Source organism: Mustela erminea, chromosome 12, assembly GCF_009829155.1.
Source record: "Mustela erminea isolate mMusErm1 chromosome 12, mMusErm1.Pri, whole genome shotgun sequence".
NCBI lineage: Eukaryota > Metazoa > Chordata > Mammalia > Carnivora > Mustelidae > Mustela > Mustela erminea.
Window position 1 is genome coordinate 29511581 of NC_045625.1, and position 18053 is coordinate 29529633.

General features: G+C 38.9%; 1 protein-coding gene across 2 annotated transcripts in view; it reads left to right on the forward strand.

The window, feature by feature from the left end:
• Positions 1-18053, forward strand: part of GRIN3A (glutamate ionotropic receptor NMDA type subunit 3A) — a 155994-nt gene that overhangs the window by 36020 nt on the left and 101921 nt on the right. For both annotated transcript variants that reach the window (XM_032308178.1, XM_032308177.1), the window contains exon 2: positions 9034-9638. In XM_032308178.1, coding sequence (XP_032164069.1) covers positions 9034-9638 — 605 coding nt within the window. The remainder of the gene's footprint in view (positions 1-9033; positions 9639-18053) is intronic.

Sequence of the window (18053 nt, forward strand, 5' to 3'; positions counted from 1 at the left end):
TGAGTGGTCTGAGAGAGCAGGGCTCAGAGAGTGAGTGGCAGCCAAAGGCTTTAAAGACTATAAAGGGTGAGGTGAGAGAAACAAAGTATAGCCATCTAGAACAAGAGGCGGAAATGAGGTGGAACATGGATGAACAAATTGGATATCAGTAATTCATTGGAAATCTAATGAGAAAAATACGTGATCACAAGCAGAGTGTGGATAATTTGAGTAATCACCACAAACTAGTTAACTTGCTTTGCTCCTGACTTCCCATTTTGGAAATCAGCCTGGAATGAAGGACTGAGTTGATTCAAAGGGTAAAGCATGCATGCTTCCAGTGTTTCTCCTGCCTGAAGACATGCATCGCTCTAACCATGGCCTGGCATGTCATAGGCTCTCAACACGTTTTGTTGGATGAATAAATCAGCCAGTTGTTTTTGAAGACAATGTTATGCATGCCAGCATTTCCTCCTAAGACCAGGTTGGTCTACCAGTGTCCTCTGTATTCCAGAAGGTGAATTCCAGTCTTCTCCATATCGCTGTAGTGACATAGACTACACCCAGCCTGACTAGCAATATTATGCTGGCTACACTGTGCATCCGTATTTCTGCCTTCCAAAGTGTTCATTGTGCTCTACTACTTGGTTATGTTTTGTTTTATATATCACTCAAAAATCCTGAGGGATATGCCCTAAGATCTTTGCTGTCACCACCATACATTGTGGTGGAATGCCATTACAGATGAGAGTTTCAACCGTGAAATTCAGTAAAATCTAAATGAAAAATTTAAGTGCGCCTTTCCAAACTTTCTTCTTCTACCAAGTACAAAATGTATGTCTTTCATTATACAACTGGCTTTCTTTGTTGCTGTTAATGAAGAAATACAAGTCTTGTCGTTTTACAAGAGTTGCTACAAATGGAAAGACAAGTGAGGAAAACTGCTGGGAAGCCAGGTGCCTGCTGGACAGCAGGCTCATTCCCTCTCCAGGGCCCAGAAACCAGCCGCAGGGAGCACGTCATGCTAACCCATGCCGTGACACATTAAAAGTGACTGGATTTCATGAGCCTTTAGGATTACTTGCAAATAATCGGACTACAAATATTAAGTCTGTAAAAGTCACCACTCTACCTCACGTGTTCTTAACCTACTGAAAGGAATGGTTTAGAGTACTAGCCAAAAGCACAGGTTTTCAAGTCCTACAAAAGCTGGGTTTTGGGATCCAGGCTCTTATTTCTTAGTAGCCATGCAACCTTGGAAAAACGATTTTTTTTCAGTTTTTGTCATTTATTTAAAAAAGCTAATCATTGTCGCCTCATGAGGCCATTGTGAGGATAAAATAAAGACAGTATGCATAAAGCACCAGGGCCATTGGTAGATATTAGCTCTTCATTTATATTATTATTATTAGATTACAATTTCTGGGCATGGACTCTGCCTTCTGTTTGCCTGAATCCCTAATGCAATGGTAAAAAACAAAAACAAAACAAAACAAAAAAAAACAGTTCGTTTATTTAAAAGCCTGGGCTGCTAAAGGAATAAGCTTTAATTTTTAGAAAAAAAAAGTCTTCTGTGTAATATAGGTCAAATGAGGTGTGAGATAATGAGAAGCCACAAACCTCCTGCAGCCTCTTGGCTGAAGAGAAGCCATAGCAGGGGAGAGCACGAGTTCTGAGCCGCTTGAACACTTTCAGTAATCAGACTCATGAAAGGGAGGGAATTTCATCTCTGTTAAAAGTAGTGGAAATATTATACTCATTTGAGCTTTCTGAGCTTTTGGTCAAGAAGGCAAAACTAAATGGTTTGTTTGCCCAGGAAAGAGCTGAGAGAATTTCATTTCTTTCTTCACTCTCCAAGCAAACCTGGCTTCACTACCTCCTTTCTTCTGTCAGGGAACGTCTCAAAGCATCTGGCAAGCTCTTGACTGCAGCCAGTCCTGTTTCTGAAACTTTTACTGATCCAGAAAATAGCTGAATCTGTGCTCTTGGGAAAAACAAAGATTGATGGGGGATTTCAAGCAGTTGGCGCCAAAAATTCCTTAATTGTAAAGTGACGCTAGAATCAGTACCAAAGAGAGAATGGGTTTGGGTTTGGTTTTTTTTTTTTTTTTACTTTGTGTGTATGCAGGTGGAGACAGTGGGAGACAGATACTCTGCAGTGAACATAGTGTCTCCCAAATAAATAGCCTCCCCCAGCCTGAGACAGAGTTGCTGTTTTCCTGTTAGGCAGCTGGTATAATTGGTATTAGTAAAAGACACGTATTGCAGGGACTGTTGTGTGAAAATAAATTAAAAAAGAACAATAACAAAGAAAAAAAGTACACTGCAGTCACTTTAAAAGCACTTCTTTTTTTTTTTTTATTAAGATTTTATTTATTTATTTGACAGACAGAGATCACAAGTAGGCAGAGAGGCAGGCAGAGAGAAAGAGAGAGAGAGGAGGAAGCAGGCTCCCCGCTGAGCAGAGAGCCCGATGCAGGGCTTGATCCCAGAACCTGAGATCATGACCTGAGCCGAAGGCAAAGGCTTTAACCACTGAGCCACCCAGGCATCCCAGAAGCACTTCTAACACAATGACTTAACTCTAAGCAAATTGTAAGAGCTGTCTAGCTTCCTAGGCCTTCCCTGTGCACTGGGCACTTCCCAGGCATTATGATGTTCTCACGTTTAATTCTCACAATGAGTCTGTAAGGAAGGAGGTAGCATTAGCCCTGTTTTAGAGATAAGGAATTTATGACTCAGAGACACTAAGTGACTTGTAGAAGGTCACTCAGCTTATAAATGATGGAGCCAGAATTTAAGAGATTACCAGGTTTACTGTCCCTAGCCATTCTGCTTACTGCCCCAGAAAATGAGAGACAAGTTCAGCTGACTGAAGAAGACTGTGGCCAAGCCAGCATGGAGTGTTTGGGACTTAAGGAAACATTTGCAGACTCTGCAGAAGAGGAGAGTGAAGCATCAGAGAATACAGAAGAAGGTGGTGTTTCCAACCATTACCTGGGACTAGAAATACAGTATCTAGTTGAAAGAGAATGGATGGTCAGAATGAGACCACAATATTCATTAAATGTGTATGTTTTTGTGAACAGTTACGTACGTTTACCTATATGTAGTACTTAATCATTTTATATACATTTTCTATTTTTGCGAAAGTCCCAACTGCAAGTGCTTGTCTAGTACAAATATTTGCATCCACCTTCCATACTAATCATAAGTACTAAACTTTTCCTGGCACCCTCTTCCCCCTTTCCTACTCTTACCACACCCTGTTAGTTTCATTTACAGTAATTTTTATAATTTATAATTAGTGTTTTTTTGTCTGCATACCTGTGTATTGTCTAGCTCTCACTCCTCTTACAGGCAATGGGAAATTTCTACCAGAGGCATGGCTCACAGTAGAAGCCTAAGGTATTTTTCTTGATTGAATGAGTGCTCAGTTGAGGATTCTGTTTCTTGACTGATTGGTAAACGTTCTTCATAGTTGGTGAACATTAGTTCTTTGTCTGTCAAATTTGTTGCAAGTATTCTCATTTTTCATGTTCCCTTTGTTTTTTTATTGTTGTTTATGATAGGTGTTTAATCTAGAAATAAGGTATATTGTAATACTCAGTTTAATGTATTTCTCTTCACTGTGATTTCTGAAACATTTGTACCTATTAGGTCTTTTTTTTTTTTTTAAGATTTTATTTATTTATTTGGCAGAGAGAGACACAGTGAGAGAAGGAACACAGGCTGGGGGAGTGGGAGAGGGAGAAGCAGGCTTTATGCTGAGCAGGGAGCCCAGTGCAGGCCAATCCCAGGACCCTGGGATCATGACCTGAGCTGAAGGCAGATGCTTAACAACTGAGCCACCCAAGCGCCCCTTTATTAGGTCTATCTTTTAATGATTTGCTGTTCTACTTTTAACTCTTAAATGATCTGGAATTACTTTTTAACATATGGTGGAATTGGGAATTTAAATGAAATTATTTTCACAAACGATTATTTTCTCAACCCCTAATTTCATATGTATTTCTTCCATATTTCTTTATGATTTGCAACATATGATGTATCAATATAGTCTACTAAATCAATGTACTTCTTTACATACATTAGCATATCTGTTCTATTCATTTACCTGTTAATCCTTTTGCTACTACTTCCCTGTTTTAATTATTGTTTTATTAAAAATTGGGTTTTCTGATGTATTCTACTATCTCTTCAGACAAGGCCCCTCTATCATTTTTCCATTTCCAAATTCTCTTACCATTCTTGCCTGACTTGACTTTCTGTGGAATTTTAATATTTTACTAGTTGTCAATCCAGTGTGATCATAGCAGGTGAAGCAATCTTTCCTTGCACCACTGACTGATCCTCCGACACTGGCAACTTCATTGCCATCCTGGCAGCTCCTCTCTCCCTCCAGCTCTGCACTTGACTTGTTGAGATTCCATGCACGCATTTCAGCATGACCATTCTTGCCCTGTACTTTTTGGAATTTTAGCCTCCGAACCAGTGTAGGAGCAGATTATGATGGGAATCAAACCTTACACATCAGTGGAGCAGAGCGGCATGTCATCTTGGGTAGAAATAAAGATTAAGTTCAACATGTAGGAAAATTATTTGAAAGCCCCTTATATTATCTATTTAGTTTGGCATGTATGGTTTTTGTGTACAGAAAACTATTTGCAATAATACACATATATTATAATACATAATAATGCATATAACATGTCATATATTACACTCATTTAGGGGAGATTTAATGGTATATTTTCTTTCTCCCTACATCCCTCTACTGAGTCTGTTTATTTTACTTTATGTAAATTGAATCCACTTATGAGGCAGTTTTACTCTGTCTGCATGGTTGAGAGATGCCTCCTGATTCTTAGGTTATTTTGTTATTGAATCTCTGATTTAGGAGATAGCAAAATTTATTTTTTATTATTAATTAATTCATTTAATTTTTTTTTTAAAAACTTTTATTTCTTTATTTGAGAATAGTTGACACAAAATGTTACATTAGTTTCAGTTGTACTCATTTAATTTTTTTAAAAAAGATTTTATTTATTTATTTGACAGAGATCGCAAGTAGGCAGAGAGGCGGGTGGGGGCCGGGGGAAAGCAGGCTCCCTGCTGAGAGAGAGCCTGATGTGGGGCTTGATCCCAGTACCTGGAGATCATGACCTGAGCCAAAGGCAGAGGCTTTAACCCACTGAGCCACCCAGGCGACCCCAAAATTTATTTTTTAAAAATTACGTCTTTCAGGCCATGGGTTTGCTCTTTTGCAGACAGCAAACTGTATGTAAGACGTATATTTTGATTCTCAATTTGGTTTTATGAGTCCTGTTTAAATTTTGCCCTTGGGATCCAGTCCCAAGATTTGTATGGAAGTTTACTATTAGGCTTGAATTTCAGTGTTACAAGTTTTCATATATTTGTGTGTGTGTGTGTGTGTGTGTGTGTGTGCAGGCACATGTGCACACCTGTGCTTTTATTATTATATGGAGAAAAACTGGAATATGCTGCATCTGAGGCTACTAGATAAATACAGTATCACTAGATGCTTCCAAACTATTATTTAATAATTGTTTGAAGAATGATGTTAAAGGATAAATCTGTTAAAGGATTAGCTTCAACTGGAATTTCTTAATAAAATTGCTTATAGTGATGACTGTAATTATATGGATTAATAATTATCCCTGACAGGAGAGGGAAGGTTGTCCTTCATGTCACTCTAATGCCAAATGCAGTTGTTTCTGCCTGGTGCTAAATGCTCAAAATAATTAGCTAATTTCACTTCCCTATTTAGCAAGAGGAGAATATTTTCATCCCTGCTTCCTTGTTCCTCACATACCAATTTATTCCACCCCCAGCACAAGTTTATGGGTGACCCTTTCTTCCAACTAGAGGCAAAATATTGGGTCTTGAAGCTCTGTTGGAATTGTCCTTAGTCTTTCAGTGCAGAGATTATGATCATAGCCTAGGACTTAGGGTAAGCAAAAGAAAGCTGTGTTTGATAAATACTATCTCTGATTAACTAAGAACCGTGTGATAAGAGATGGCTGAGATACGGTCTTTAACCTAAGGAAGCTTCCAGTCTAGCATGAAAGATAAACACGAAATCGAATAGCTACATTATGAAGAGTTCTATATTAAAGGAATGACCAAAATGAGACCATGAAACAGACGTGAGATGGTTAATTCTGCTTGGTCAGGAGTCAGAGGAACAATCAAATCAACAAAAACCCAGTTCACCATTCCAGGAAATCAAGAGGGCAAAAATATTGTGAGAAAAAAAGATCAGCAATTCTGTCAACTGTACTTCAATTAAAAAAAAATTTTTTTAAAGGTTAACAGCAGCAAAAATGGTAGTAAATAGTACATGAGTTAGTTTCGGGAAATCTGCATGAAGAGCTGAGTTTGGGAGGATAAATATGAGCCTCCTGGAGATGTTGAGAGAGTAACACACCCCATTTGTGTAGGTGTAAAAATGCTCACTCTGCTACAAGAAAAATAAATTGTCCACTATGACTCATCTTGGTGTATATGTTTGGAGTGTTGGAGGTGAAGTTAAAGACTAGGAATGGCCTCCTCAGCCCTACTATTGATTCTGAAATTTGTTCTATGGGTGACTCAGAGGTTAGGGTGCAGAAGAATGGTATGCTCATATTTATGTTTTAGAAGGAAAGCTGGCAACAGAGTAGGGAGCTGAGGCCAAGAAGATAGTTGGGAATAATTTGTTCCCGCCAGCTAAATGTAGAGCTTGCCCTCCGTTCCTTTTTGCTTCTGGAAGAGGGTTAAAGCAGAGGAGGAAATAGAAAGGAAGAAAAAGCTAAAAGAGGACAAGAATGTTCTGGAGGAATTTATATTGATCAGTCACAGGAGTGAAGAAGGGAAGCTTCCATTCCTCTGACCTCAAGATCACTTGTATGGCATCTTGGGCCTGGAAACCAGGAACTACCTATTGGATGCTGTCTCCTGTTAGAAACTTTTTTTGCCTCTCACGTCTGATCTTGTTATTAAATTTTAATTAAAAAAAAACAAAAAACAAAAACAACTTTCATCATTTTGTTCCTAACATGACAATGCTGACTTGCAGTTTAAACACTTAACACCTTATCAAGATCCTTATTTTCTCTCTTCCTGTTAAATGCTGCCCGGAGATGATTCTCCAAAAGTTCTGCTTTTATCATTCAAACCCTGCTCAGAAGCTTAATTTGAAGGACAAAAGTTAAGTTCTGAGGATAAATTTTAAAACTCCATCCTTCACAGGCGCCTGGGTGGCTCTGATGGTTAGGTTAAGTATCTGCCTTTGGCTGGGTTCATGATCTCAGAATCTTGGGATCCAGTCCCGTATCTGGCTCCCTGCTCATGGGGAGCCTGCTTCTCCCTCTCCCTCTGCCTGCTGCTCCCCCCTGCTGGTGTGTGGGCTCTCTTTCTAATAAATTAATAAAATCTTTAAAAACAAAAACAAAAACATCCATCCTTCCTACCAGCATGATAGCTCTCATTTACTGTGGCCTTTTGCCATAGTCTTTCTCCCATAAATCCCTTCTGAATCTTCACTCCTTAGTCTGCCCCTATTAAAATTCTTTTGGTCCTTCATAGAATTAAAAGTTCAGCTCAAATCCTATTTCTCGTTACACATTTTTAGGTGAATAACGGGAGACCACACTTACATTATGTTAAGCACTTGAAACTTTATTTAGAAATCCTTCCTCATTTCTCTACGTATATTATTTGTCTGAGTGTTTGGAAGTTCTCAAAAATATCTGATAGCCTAGTTTCCAGTGGGAACATGTTTCATTCAATTCAGCCAGTATTTATTGTGCTCCTAATATGTGGAAGGTATCATGCTAAACATTCTCAGGATGCCAGTGTTAAGGGATAAGTAAGTCAAATGTCTGCTCTCAGAAAGACAGCTATCAAATTTATTAATTGGAGAGTTGTTTCTACTTGACCTGCATGATTAATGATTTGTGACTTTTCAAATAAGAAATGATAATAAGAAAAAGTACTCTTCCTTCATTGATTTGGTGAATTCCATAAGTAGATGAAATTGTGATGGAAGTTCCATAAATGTGTTTAAATGGCACACATTTCACTTTTCACAGCAAAAATCCCTTCTCAGTAGACACAAATACAATCAAGCCTTCAGTACTGAAATATACACTTTATCCTACTGTATATATTGCTAATTAGAACATAGGTCTTCATCCATTTGGGCTGTTATAACAAAATATCACAGACTGGGTGGCCTATAAACAACAGAAATTGATTTCTCACAGTCGTAGAGGTTGGAAGTCAGAGATCAGGGTGCCAGTTTAATTGAGTAAGGGCTCCCTGCTGGGTCACAGCCTGCCAACTTCTCACTGGGCACTCACACAATAGTAGGGGCTGGCTCTAGGGCATTGATCTCATTCATGAGGATTCTGCCCTCATGACTTCATCACTTCCCAAAGGCCTCACCTCCTAATGCCATCATACCGAGCATTAGGATTTCAGCATGCATTTTGGGGAAACACAAGCATTCCGATAGTAGCGCCATGTGTGTATAAAATGCCTTCCTCAGAGACTAAAAGTTTAGGAAACTGATGTATCCATTTTCCACACCATCCTTATATAAGTGCCTGCACTGTTTTAGACTTCTCTGCTATTCATTTTAAAGGAAAGCAAACATAATTTATTTTAATTATTTTACCTGAGAGGAGAATTTAACAAATGAGTTACTCTCAGCTATAGTTAGAAATGGAATATATGAAGGGGACAAGCTATAAGGAGGTAGACAAGCCTGATAAAAATTTAAGACCAGCTGGGTCAGCCCTGACATTTACACCAAAACCCATTTGCCCTCTGGTACTCTTAGTAAGGAAGATCAGTTGTCAGGATTCAGTAATCCCATTAGATAGGAAATATAGTTTTCCAGATGATGGGAATTTTATCCCAGAGGGATTTGAATATTGCAGGGAAAAATGAAGGATTAAGTAAGGCTCAGAAGAAAGCAAACATACCCTATGTTACCATCTTTGGCCAATGCTTTCTAATTCTTCTTTTTCGTATCTTTAAATACAGAATCCCCTTCACCTACAACTGAGTTTAGAAAATTCATTAAGTTCTGATGCTGATGTCACTGTCTCAATCCTGACCATGAACAACTGGTACAATTTTAGCTTGTTGCTGTGCCAGGAAGACTGGAACATCACCGACTTCCTCCTCCTTACCCAGAAAAATTCCAGGTTCTACCTTGGGTCTATCATCAACATCACCACCAACCTCTCCTCCACCGACGACCTCTTAAGCTTCCTGCAGGTCCAGCTTGAGAGTATTAAGAACAGTACGCCCACCATGGTGATGTTTGGCTGTGACATGGAGAGTATCCGGCGGATTTTCGAAGTTACCACCCAGTTTGGAGTAACCTCCACTGAGCTTCACTGGGTGCTGGGGGATTCCCAGAACGTCGAGGAACTGAGGACAGAAGGTTTGCCCCTCGGGCTCATTGCTCATGGAAAAACAACTCAGTCCATCTTTGAGTACTATGTACAAGATGCCATGGAACTGGTCGCAAGAGCTGTAGCCACGGCCACCATGATCCAGCCAGAACTTGCGCTTATCCCCAGCACCATGAACTGCATGGAGGTGGAAGCCACAAATCTCACTTCAGGACAATATTTATCAAGGTAAGATGCAAGGCCTGTGTTACATCCCCACTCACATGGTTTTGACTCAAAGCAAAATTTCCCTCTCTCTCCCCTTTGCAGAAATCTTGACTTTGAGTAGCTTTTGGCTCTAATAATATTTTTGAGAGGCTTTTGGTTACATAAGTGAGTATTTCATGATGTCATCTGGAATTTGATCTACAGATTTGAAAGCGCATGGTGTGTCATAGGGAACACCCAGTCCTGCTTTTAAACCCTGGCTTAGCCCCTTACAAGCTATTTGTTCTTGGCAAGTTGTTCAAAAACTCTGACCCTCAGTTTTCTAATTAATAACCTAGGATTACATTGAACAGCTTGATAGATGATAATTAAGATGAAATTATATATGAAAAGTACCTAAGACCGTGCTCTGGCTTCATAGTAGATACATAACAAATGTTTCTCTCCCTACCCACTCTTATATCAACGGACTTAGACAAATCTTTCAAAATCTATACAGAGAAAAACATTAGTTGAGCAAGAAATGGATTTTTCTCTCTCCTCCTAGGCTGTGATGCTTAAAGCATTATAGTAGAAGACATAGACCCTGGAGTTAGACTCTCTGAGCTTGAATTTTAGCTGTGCCACTTACTGCCTGTGTAACTTGGTCAAGTTACTTCTCTGAGCCTTATTTCCTGTGTCCTCTATCCATTTATGTAAAAAGGACATAACAAGGGGTGCGTGGGTGGCTCAGTGGGTTAAAGCCTCTGCCTTCAGCTCAGGTCATGATCCCAGGGTCCTGGGATTGAGCCCCGCATCAGGCTCTCTGCTCAGCAGGGAGCCTGCTTCCTCCTCTCTCTCTCTCTGCCTGCTTCTCTGCCTACTTGTGATCTCTGTCTGTCAAATAAATTAATAAAATTTTTTTAAAAAAAGGACATAACAATAGATCCTACTATTCACGGGGTCCTTGTAATAGATGGGTGATAGCTAGTTAGCTAGCTAGCTAGCTGGCCAGGTGTAGATAGGTAATAGATAGCTAGCTGGACAGAATTGAGAGTTCCACAAGAGTTTTACTGCCAGAAATTTGGAGTTTTACATAAATATACACATACATATATACATATCCATATGTGTGTGTGTGTGTGTGTGTGTGTGTAGGCATCTCTGATTACATACTATTTTATTTAAATGTACCTTTCTTCTCAGTTTCTCAGTCTGGTTCAGAAGGTAGAATGAAAAAGCCCATTTAATTTAAAGAATAACCCATAATATGGAAATAGTTTTCATGATCCCTGGGAAAAGGAGACTGTTGTTAAAAGATACTCTATAGGAGCCTAGTTTTGTTTTTTTATTTTGTTTTGTTTTGTTTTTTCATGAAAAGGACCACCAGTGATCAGAGAGACCAGATAAATTTTTGCCCTTTTAGAGGAGAGGGCTTAGCTCCAGCCTGGTCCCATTTTTAAAGTTTATTTATTTATTTTTAGTAATCTCTAGACCCAGCTTGGGGCTCAGGCTCACAAACGTAGATCAAGAGTCTCGTGCTCTTCTGAGCAGGCAGCCCTCTTGGAGCAAGGACATCTTACTGAGAAACAAAAAACAACTCAAGTGTCTTGCATTATAGAAAGACATGACTATATAATGAAATGTCAGGTGGTCATAGTCATTTTATATTTAATCTGTATATGTATATAAATTAATCTAATATGTATATAGATTGAGCAACTACTATGTGCAGGGTGACATGCTAAATGCCATATATTGGCAGAGTTTACTCACAGCCTATACACTCCCTAAAGAAAGTTGTTAATACAATAAAATAATTCAAAATTCACTTATCAGGAATCTACTGATAATAAAATTAGATATTCTGTCATCATCTGAACTTTCCATTTTCCCCATATTGTATTTGAATTTCCACAAGATTAAAGTCTTTGCCTATTTTATTTTATAGATGCTATCAAGATTTAATCTTCTATTTTTGAACTAGTGCATAATTGAGGCTCAGGATTTTATCTGGAATAAGAAAATTCTCCTTCATAACAAAAATATAAGCAAAACTTTTATGTGTAATTTTGAATAGTCATTATTTTGGAAGGACAGTCATAAATAGCAAATAGGAAAAAGCCCTTATGAAAGCTACATTAAGCTATTTAGCATCTTTCTGCCTCATGTAAAATGGAAAGCACAAGAAAAATGATTCTGTTTGGATCCTAAAAATGTTTAGAAACTACAGGGAGAAATATTTGTTGACTTGGGTTGTATATACCCTAGGGGTTCATTTTATCAAGATCAAACTGATCTTTCTGGCTCCTCAAGGTTTAATTTATGTTAAAGCTATGTGCCTCCTTTCACAAGGATCCCATGGTACTTTGTACATGAAATTATATGGTGGTACTTAGTCCATTCCATCATCATTATTTGTCTGTGTGTCTGACTTCTGAGCTAAAGTATAAATTTTATTAAGTAGAGACACTATTATTCAGCCCAGTTTAATGCCTAGCACATAGCAGCCACTTAATAGACATTTATTGAAATAGAAGGAAGGAAAGGAAATTTTATATTATATTTACATCCTATATTATCTGTGGCCAGAGAAGAAAAATAGGTGGTTGATAGGTAAATAAAATTTTGTCTAAATTAAAAACATAGTCTTTTTAAACTTAGGTGCTTAGTGTCTTTGTTCTTTTCCTTTTTTCCTTTTTTTTTTTTTTAACGGAATATTGGGTTTGTGGATAACCTTTGCCCTTGAGGCTGTTTCCACATGTTCATCTCACAAAGTTTGAAAGTTTAAAAGAGTGTAAGATTTGGAGCCCAGCAGCAATTCACTCTGTAAAAGGATCAGTGACAGTGTGTTCATCTCCATGGATGTGTTTGAGAGTGAATTCCAAGAACTTCAGGAAACATGCCTAGGACTTCTTAGGCTCCCTGAGGAATATGGTCAAAGAGAAAGTTTCAAAGGGAAGTGGGCTAAACCCTGGAAGGAGTCTTTATAATGAATAACTGAAAAGCTGCCTTAAGCCATAAAACATCTGTGGAATTTCCATCAGTCTTATTTATTTTGTTGAATACAGTCTTTTAGGAAGTTCATTATTCTCAGTCCATAAGTCACATCTGCATACAGTAATTTTCTTAATTGTTCCTAAATTTTGTGAGGCTGACCCCACGCCTTCACTGTGTAATGGAAGATATGAGGATAATGAGCCATGAATAGCGGATGTCAGTTATGCAAGCTTTCATTTCTCACACCGTCATTTTCAGTTTGGCCTGACAGAATTGTTAACATTTTAAAATGTTAATGAAATCACCAAAAACATGGATTTTTCAGCATAGGCTTTAGACTTGAAAAATGATTTCTCATGACAGACTACATAGATGTCATTAAAAATATAAGGGATTTTATTCTTCCAGGGTCCCCACTTACCAGAGCTAATGTCTATCAAAAGTATATGTAGGTAAAACCAGTTGGGAGCTAAGTTCATAGTGTGATCTTTAACAGTTTATTTGTAAGTTGTTTTATAAAATGTCAGTTATTTGAAGTGATGATATCTGGGTTGTTATTCGGTAACATGAGTGTTTTTGTCCAGCCAATGGCTATTTGTTGGACTAGGATGAGGTAGACAGAATGAAGACATGCATCCTACCGTTTTCAACCTGACAGCCTATTGCCTGAGGTTGAAAAGTGAGGAAATGATGATAAAATAAAAAATACGTGATTCTTAAATAGAGATATGTTCCTATAGACAGAGGAGGAAATAATTAACTGTTCTCAGAGACTGAGGAAGAAACACTGGAATTGAATCTTGCCAAACAAGTCATTTTCTAGTTTGGAGCAAATCCAGAGTCATAGGAAATGGCAAAACCCTAAAGAGAAATTTGGTATAGTTGGAGCATACATTGCATGTGAAGAGGATTTGACATGATTCTGGAAAAGTAGTTAATTTGATAGCATGCCACACAGGGCTTTTATGCCAAGCTAAGGAGTGTGCATTTTGTATGCATACTAGATGTCACGTGAATGGCCGAACATTAGCCATGACATATTCATAAAGTCATAGTCCTGTAACGAATTAATCAGATAAAGTAATACAGCATAAAAACCTTGAAAGTAATTTTTTTAAACCATTACAATAGAAAAATCGTTTTTATTTCTCAAAATTAGTTTTAGCCTTGCCCTCATTTTCTCCCTTGAGTTATAAATGCCAGACTCTGGTGAAAGTAACTAGGAGTTTGACCAACCGTTTCTAGCATTAGGATTTGTCCATGCTTACTTTAGGCCTTAGTTGTTAATGAATTCACTGTTCCTATAGAAAGAGCTCCCTAGGATTAGTCATAGCGTGTTCAAAGACTGTTATCCTTTCTTTAAGGGTACCAAGAGTCTAGACACTTACAGACCCTTGTTCCCGTGGCATAAGAAGTCCCTGAGCCTTTAGCTTACTAATTATAGTCCTGATAGTTATTCTAGCTTCTTAGCCGGCCATAAAATCTTGCCTTCATTCTTTGAACAGCTTCTACAGGTCAGTTCTGTATCAGGTAGGCAGTGATTAGTTCACTTATTCATTCGCAACCATTTGTTGAAACTTAACTCGTATTAGGTGATCACTGTGGCTAATGCTGGAGGCACAAAGAGTAGAAAATAGGGGCCCTGCTCTCAGGAAGCTTATAATCCCCTTCTTTTGTTCCCTCACTAAGCAAGATATGCTTCTCAAAATATCCATATTTTTTTATCCGCTTTCTTTGACTTAGCTGTTTATCACTTTTTGACGGGATAACACCCATTCTGCCATTATTTTCTGGCATCAGCTGGCATTGTTAGGCCCCCTCCTCATTTGTCCGTGAGGAATGGTCCAACATACTAGAGACTCTTTCTCCTCCTTCAAGCTATGGTCATCTTCGTGCTTGCATGGTCAAGCAATACCAAGATACACAGGCCTTTCACTCACAGTAAATGTTGCTTTATTTTACTGATTCTGGACATATTGTTTTCAACCTACTATGTGCCAGATATTGTGAGGCACTAGGAAACTTCAGGAAAAAAGACCAAAACAAATAATCTACTTAAAAATCCTAAGATATAAATCGATGGACCCCATTTTATTCATGGATATTAAAGGAGTTCCAGAAGAACTTGAGGCTGCATGATATAATTCTAATTTTGGATGTTCTTGCCCACCTTTACAATAATTTGCTGGCACTGTGATTATAGCAAAGTTATTTAATCTTTGGAAACTATAAATCCCTTAACTGTAAGGATTCCCACCTTGAAAACTCAAGTGGTGTGCCTAGGGTTGTTTGGCTAGTACTTTATAGGGGAAGATTGTAACCACTTCATCTAAATCCAAATTCCCAATTGAGCAGTAATATAAATCTTCCTTAATTGGGATCCCATTACTTTGTAATTCATATTCTTTTAGTCAAAGCTATATAAATCAGCAGGCATGATGAACCATGTATAAGCATTCTTGTCCTGAGGACCCTACCGAGTCAAACTAGTTAACCTATAGGTTTCATCAGTTACTTAGAAGAGAGGCAGTTGCATTGAACATGGGAGCCAGGGATTGGAGGCTGGTAACACTGGTTCCTCGTATTTCCAAGGAGAACCCATTGCTGTGAGGTAACCTACTGTGTCCTGCTGTTACTTCTAAGTTAACACTCTCAGCTAGGGTGTCCAAGGTGTCAGTACTTCTAGAAAGCACATCCCTTGGTGTCATGAATCTCAAGGACCAACACTTAAGTTCTGTTTCTAGATGTTTCCAGTAGGAGCCCCTTTCACTGGCCTAACTTGACTGAAATCCTTTGAACTTCCCACTCTCTGTCACTCAAGTCATGCCAGGAGCTGAGTCTGAAATTTCCACTAAGTCATGGAAGCCTCAAATAAGGAACATTAGAAAATAGGTATTCCCTCAGTACTCTGTTTTGATGAAAACAGGTCAAATTTGCTTAGTCCAGCATCCAGCAAAGTTTACACTGTGGAATTTTTCCAGATTAGGAGAGCTTCCAAGCTTTTATTTGCCAGAGAGGAAATTGTGCTCTTTGTTGACTTTTTTACTTTGTATTCATCTATTATAAAATTTGGAAATGTGTCAGAAAGAGGTAGGAAAGTGCAGAGGGTAACACTGCAGCTCCACACTGAATTCCAGATCTATCTCTCAGGCCACATCCATCACCAGACCCTATAACCCTTTGGATGGATGATTGACTGGTAAACGCCACATGATGCACCAATGCCAGGGCCGTGCTGCTGGAAGGCACAGCAGCACCTGGGTCAGTGCCGGAGCCAGATCCAGAGAGCTGGCTAGAACGGAGGAAGGCGGGGTATTCCACAAAGCAGCCAGGAGCAGTCAGGGGTTGGGCACAGACCGTAGTTGTGGAGAAGGGTCAAGGTACCTACCAAAAAGCAAAGGGAAAAGAAAACAACTTAAGGGAATGGAACAGATCTAACCATAATGAGAGAGAAAAACAACAGAAAGGAAAAAGTGCCAGCTTGTCACTCGTGGCACACAAAAGCAGGAAAAAGAGTGTTCTACCCATGTGTCCAATTTTTTAATGTGTCCTATTCACACTGATACTAACACAGCCTGTAAAGCATATTAACACAATCACATAGGCTACTATTTTTCTCCTCTTGGGAAGAAAGCCAAGAAGGACAGGAACTGCCCTTCCGCCGTACAGTTTCACTTGTAAGTAACTGAGTTTTGCTGATGTTGGCAAAGCATAGACTCAAATGATTCGTGTGTTTGTACATATGTACATTTAACATGTTAGTAAATTGCTCTTATCTATCTTAATTGATAGAAATTTATTTTAAAAGCTGAGCTTTGTAAGTTGATGTGACCAATGATTAAAATACATTGGGGGGACCCTCTGCTCTGAGGGTTGAAATTTAGCAATTTCTAATTCCCTTTAAATTCCTTATCATCAGAGATTTCTGTTTTGGTTTTTTTTTTTGAGATTTCTGTTTTTTATATGATCCATTATTTGGGGGAAAATGTGTGAGAATTTCAATGCTTTGAACCATTTGCGAACTGCAGTTGCAGATACTCCCTGGCTGTCTGAGCCCTATTCTTCTGGCAAAGTGATGAAGAGCTCTTTAAGAGATACGTGTCTAAGCTGAGCAGATGACATGTGTTTAATTGCATTTACCCCATAGACCTCACTGAGTGGTAACTCTGGCCAGGCACCGTGTTGTGCCTGAGATTCAGAGATGGCTCAGAACTCTCTAGGTGCTTAGATGCACGCTCAAGTCTCTTTCAGCTTGACAGCCTGCAGAGTCACGAAGCAGAGCAGTGGGAAGGCCGGGTTTGTTTATTCCTCCCAGCCACTCTGTGGAAGAGATTGCCCTTGAATATGGAGAATGTCAAAATCTACACCCTCACTGATTTATGGCCCACAGAGCCAAAGATGGAGGTGACCATCTGCCAAATACTTGAGCTTCAGGATTACTACAAAGGATTAGAGAGAACAGTGAAGGCATCATTTCACATGGAGCGTAAGAAATCATCTATATTTAACATTTAATTTGGAGAGCTGTCCCATACACAGAGAACAAAATCAAAGAAAGCAATGTCCTCTGATAGAATTGGACCATGGGTAAGCTCTGTGGCTGCGGTGGCGAATTCGGGTCACTGGGCAGGGGTCTGCTGCGATGAAAGAGGCCACAGACTGAAAGCTGAACTAGGAACAGCTGGCCATACAAATAGGCAAAAGGTCTCCAGGGCCATTTAAAAAAAAAGGGAGATGGTAAGAGAGGCATGAACAGAGTAAAGGGAGATACGTAAATGGACTTCGCAGGAGGGGGACCACGCCTAGGGTGACGACAACAAAAATCATAAAATTAACTGGGGATGGCAAGAGCTGATTCAAGACAAGAATTCCTTTTAACAGGACAGAGCATTGGGGATTCTCTTCTACGAAGTTCACTGACAGGAAAGGAGGGGAAGAGAGGAAGAAGAGAAAATTCAGAAAAAATCAGAGAAAGAGCAAAAAGAAATAATGAGAATACCATGGATTATCCCATATCTCAGAAACTGTAAGAAACCTAAGGGAAGTAATCTAGAGCCTGGGGAAGCGACACGAAATGGGAATAATTTAGAAAACACAGGGCATTAAGGAAAAGGTTTGAAGAATTAAGAAAAATCACACACATGGATTAAAATATAAACATAAAATATGAATAGCTAATAATTCAGACAACTGGATATAAGTGGTTGTAAAAGATCAGAACAGTGTGAGTTCTCTAAAAGACGTAGGACTGTCCAAAGGCAGAATAGTTTGGGGCTCTCCAGTGATAAAGAGTTGGGAAAAAAAACATGTGGGTATGAGCTTGTGACAGATGTGAAAGTGTAGAACTTTGAAGGATGTGAGTTTTGTCTGGCAGATTTATTACATGATTGTAGATAATGAATCATGTCGAGAAAAGAGGGCATTTCTGAGCATTAGTAGATCTCTTCCCAACTCTCC